The sequence below is a fragment of the Cynoglossus semilaevis genome, chromosome 1, assembly GCF_000523025.1.
Source record: "Cynoglossus semilaevis isolate Cse_v1.0 chromosome 1, Cse_v1.0, whole genome shotgun sequence".
Lineage (NCBI taxonomy): Eukaryota > Metazoa > Chordata > Actinopteri > Pleuronectiformes > Cynoglossidae > Cynoglossus > Cynoglossus semilaevis.
The window spans coordinates 17237576-17242697 of NC_024307.1; the positions used below are offsets into that span (position 1 = coordinate 17237576).

General features: G+C 46.6%; 1 protein-coding gene across 5 annotated transcripts in view; it reads left to right on the forward strand.

The window, feature by feature from the left end:
• akap6 (A kinase (PRKA) anchor protein 6) overlaps nt 1-5122 on the forward strand; it is a 118366-nt gene that overhangs the window by 34699 nt on the left and 78545 nt on the right. For all 5 annotated transcript variants that reach the window (XM_025055135.1, XM_025055145.1, XM_025055144.1 and 2 more), the window contains 2 exons: nt 2365-2461; nt 3624-3790. In XM_025055135.1, the coding sequence (XP_024910903.1) occupies nt 2365-2461; nt 3624-3790 (264 nt within the window). The remainder of the gene's footprint in view (nt 1-2364; nt 2462-3623; nt 3791-5122) is intronic.

Genomic DNA, 5122 nt, shown 5'->3' on the forward strand with positions numbered 1-5122 from the left:
TCAACAAACCAACATCTTCTGTCTCTTCTACCCTGTCCTCACCCATGACTCTCATTCACCCCTCCTCCCCCCCCCGTCCTCACTTGTCTCCCCCCTCACAGACACATAAATACATATACACAGCCTGTTGTCTGACGAGCATAAAAGCGTGGCTGCTTTGCATGTCTTATCAGCCGCTGATTGATAGTCGGCTGTTCTGCTCTTATCGATTCTATGCTCTTCATATATTAACGTGAGGAAACAGAGTCGAATCACCGCTGGAACACGGCCCTGAAATACGATCTCCCGCCCGCTCTCCTCGATAGCGGGGCTAATCTGCACCAACCTAATTCATTCCTAACACCAGCTCCGACTCCCACCTCACCCGCCAGCGCCCCCTCCACCCCCAGAGACTGAGACAGTGGGGCTGTGTTTTCTGCAGCGCTGATAGATGTTACTTTATGTTTATTAGCTGTGAGGTATTTCAGCAGCTTATCTGGAAATTACGCGGGGCAGAGCCCGGCCGCCCGACTCTGTAAAATGACTCAATCAGCCGTGGAATTTGAAGTAATTTACGAGGTTTGAGAGGCAGTAATGATTGCACCACGCACACAGTCATGTTTGTGTTTGCTGGATGTTGATGTATGGACGCGTGAGGAGACGGAGCTGCCGCTCTGCCTTTTCTGAAAGTGATATTTTATTGCTTATCGGAGAAAATGTAATATGTAGTAGCATAGTGTCGCTGTTATCTGTTCACATCCTTTAAAGCTGCTGCTGCTGCTGCTGCTGAGGCTGCTGGTGCTGAGGCTGCTGGTGCTGAGGCTGCTGCTGCTGCTGAGGCTGCTGCTGCTGAGGCTGCTGGTGCTGAGGCTGCTGGTGCTGAGGCTGCTGGTGCTGAGGCTGCTGGTGCTGAGGCTGCTGGTGCTGAGGCTGCTGCTGCTGAGGCTGCTGAGGCTGCTGCTGCTGCTGAGGCTGAGGCTGCTGCTGCTGAGGCTGCTGCTGCGGAGGCTGCTGCTGAGGCTGCTGCTGAGGCTGCTGCTGCGGAGGCTGCTGCTGAGGCTGCTGCTGCTGCTGAGGCTGCTGCTGCTGAGGCTGCTGAGGCTGCTGAGGCTGCTGAGGCTGCTGCTGAGGCTGCTGGTGCTGAGGCTGCTGGTGCTGAGGCTGCTGGTGCTGAGGCTGCTGCTGCTGAGGCTGCTGAGGCTGCTGAGGCTGCTGAGGCTGCTGAGGCTGCTGCTGCTGCTGCTGAGCAGATGTGATGGTTTTAGTGGAGCAGATGAATCAGTTGAAACAAACACCGTCTCTGGAATGTTCCATGTCAGTGTGTTCATGTGGAGCTGATCTGAGAACAGTCTGTCCTTCAGTCACTGATGAGTTGATCACAAAAGAGTGTAGAAAGCAATGGAAACAAGTAGTTTTTTTAACAGAAAGAGGATGTTAATATTCACAATCAATATCTTTACAAATACATTATAAAATGTTACACAAACATATTTCTAGAGTTACAAACTTCAAACCAGAACAAATAAAAAAAAAAAAGGGAATTTGGGAAGTAGCTGAAGCATGTTCTCAGTTTGTTTTAAATGGTTCAGTTGAGTGATCTTAGAAGTCATATGTAATGAAGGCTTGATTGATTGATATTTGATCTTCAGATCCAGCACTGGCTTCAGACTCACTCTTTACTCTGTGTGTGTGACGGATTAAAAGGTGTCGTTTTCTCTGTGTGGATTCTTCTCCATAAATATTGGGAGTGTGGAGGTCTGACCTTGTCAGGTGTTGACTGATGTCCACGTGTCCCTCAGTGCAGACAGACGACCGTCTCAGACTGGAGTCCACATCAGGACTCAGACTCAGAAACTGTGATCTTTCTTTTCTTTGTTTCTTTACAGGTCGTTCACTCTGTGACCCTCCAGATGTATGCCAGGCTAATGAGTACAGGCTGTCAGTGTAAAATGTTGGTGGTGTTCACAGTGAGGAGAGAATAATAAGATCAATCATGGTAAAAAGAATTGATGAAGTCATTTTGAGAATAAGGATAATGATAACAGGGATGATGTTGACAATGTTGATAAAGACGACAACAAAGGGGATGATGATGATGAAGGTGATGAAGGGGATGATGGTGATGATGATGATGAAGATGATGATGGTGATGATGATGATGAAGATGATGATGATTATGGTGATGATGATGATGATGATGATGATGATGATGATGATGATGATGATGATGATGATGATGATGATGATGATGATGATGGATGATGATGGTGATGATGATGATGATGAAGATGATGGTGATGATTGTGATGATGATGATGATGATGATGATGATGATGATGATGATGATGATGATGATGATCTTTGATTTGTCTCCTTCATTTCCAGAGTTTCAAACTGAACGTGGACAGTCACTCTGCCCTGAAGGAGAACATCATGGAGGAAGGAAGAGAGCTGCTCACCATCATCACCTCCAACCAATCAGGTTCAGGCAAACACATTAATACACACACACACACACACAGAGGAGTGGATACACACTGGAACACACACACACACACAGGGCTATAACTCTCCCCTCCTCAACTCTGTTCCATTTATTATTAATATTAGGATTAACAGAGTGACCTTCAGAGAGAGGGGCTCATATGAGAGAAAGAGATGAAGATTAAGACAGAAGGAGGAGGAGGAGGAGGAGAAGCCAGTGGGTAGAAACTCAGGCAGGGGGGGAGAAAAACATTGGATCAAATTTTATTTTTTCTCACATCTTTGCGGGCGATGAAAGATAAAGGGAGGAGGAATCTTATGTGTTCTAATGTTGGGGAGTGAATCCAGACCTGACTGAGACCTCACAAAGGTGACAACGAAGACACACAGGTGTGTGTGTGCGGTTGGAGTGTCCAGATGTGACAGATTATTATTATTATTATTTGGTTCCACTCCTGGCCTCACACTGTCGGCTGGTTATTCTACTTCTAGACAAATGTTGGCTTGGATTGACTCTCTGTTCACACTCTAATCACCAAACACGGCTGTGATTGGCCCTCGCCCTCATTTGGTCCTCCTGTTTATCTGATGAAGTCAGCACTGATTTGATGTTGTCCCTGCCAATATTTCGGTCTTGTTTTAATCAGTGGACTAAGTTCCATCATCGTCATCACACTCTTGTCTTCAAATGTCACTCATTTCCACCACCACATCAAGCTTCCTGTTCCTCCTCCATAAGTGACTGTGGAGAATGTTTACTGAGACACACATTCACTCAGAAGTCACATCGTCGTCACCCAGGGTTTTAATGAGTTCTGTCGTAGCCAGCGGTGCTGTGTGCAGTGTTTCACCTTTGAAGTAGAGCAGCAGAGCGACTTCTCCAGCGTAACCGGCTGCACAGATGATAACGCTGTCATTTAACAGTAATTATCAGGCGCTCACCTTTACTGCTGCTACAACAGCATCAACTTTTGACTGTAAGAACAGACACAGTCTGTGAGGCTGTTCTCCCTCAGTCCAAAAAGCTGCTGGTCGGGGATCAGGTGAAGTGTTCGCTCTAACCTCACCAGAGGTGTGAGTGTAGAAGCTGAATGAGTGGACGACAGTGTCAGTCACCTGGACCTCGGTGTCTTCCTCTTATATAAACTCTCACCCTGCAGGTCTGAAGGAAATCCTCCACATGGTCTCCACTCAGTGGGATCAGCTACAGAAACAGATCCGGCGCCAACATGGCTGGATGCTGCGATCCCTGCGATGCGTTCAGGCCCGCCTCCTCTACACCAGCCAATCACAGGAGCCCATCACAGTGACAGCCGATGGCCTCAAGGTGAGTCTCCCTCTCTTCATCTCTTCATCTCTTCATCTGTCTTTTGTTTTGGGGTTGATTTCCTCCCAGTTGATCCTCGTGATCCGTCACACTTCCTGTGTGTGCGCGTGTGCGTGCATGTGGAAATACATTTGTTTAATTTAAAGCAGCAGGTCGCTACTGTCACTGTCATGAAGTCACGTGTCTTTACTCTTACAGTTTAAATCTACAAAAACACCAACGACTAGTTTTCCAAATGAGTGGGAGATTCATCTTGTTCCTCTACCTCTGTTTGTCCATTCACTTTTGTTTTTTGTTTTTCTCGTCTTCTTTTCATTTTCTTCTCTGTTCTTCCATCCTCTTCTCCCCCTCCTCCTCCTCATCCTCCCTCCTCAATCAATCCTCCCTCCTTTTTTTCTGTTTCTTTTTCCACTTTCATCTTTTTTTTAATCCCACTCTCGTTGTTACACCTCCACCTGTTCATACTTGACCATTTCTCCTCCTCCTACTTCTCCTCCTCCTCTTCATCCTCCTCCTCCTCTTCATCCTCATGCTCTTCATCCTCCTGCTCCTCTTCCTCCTCCTGCTCCTCTTCCTCATGCTCCTCTTCCTCCTCCTCCTCCTCCTCCTCTTCCTCTTCCTCCTCCTCTTCCTCCTGCTCCTCCTCCTCCTCCTCCTGCACTAAAACAGACTCTGATAGTTTTCAGATTGTTTAGTTGCAGTTGGAGCTGCAGCAGTCTGATCACTGTGATCAGTCAACAGTGACAGCCATTAACCAGCTACTACTGGTGTGTGTGTGTGTGTGTGTGTGGGTGTGTGTGTGTGTGTGTCCATTAGCTGCCTGGCTGCAGCACATTAACAGTCCATTCATTACCAGTGTGAATGTCCTCCTCCACTTAAAGCTCTGATCCATAAAAACCATCCATACAACACACACACACACACACACACACACACATAAACAGTACAAACATACCAGTGTTATATATTTCTCTTGTGATATTGTAATTTATTTACATTAAACTAAAAATAACCTGAGGAACCTTTTCATAGTTGAAGGAATCAGACTTTTCTGTTGGAGCTTCTTCATCCACCTGTGTTTGTGTTGACTTGAACCTCAGAGAGTCTGTCGTCCACATCAACAACACCAACAGTCCATACATCTGAATCCCTCAACGTCCTAGAAAGAAATCCCTCTTTAAGGTTTTGGACTGAAAGATTTAGAAAGAGTCAAAAACGTCTGTTTTACACATCGCAGGACGAGGCTCACGTTGGAACTGAACCAAAGGAACTCTCCAAGGTGCTGAAAAGTGTCGAACGTCAACGACAAACATCTGTGGTCCAGAGTGTGTC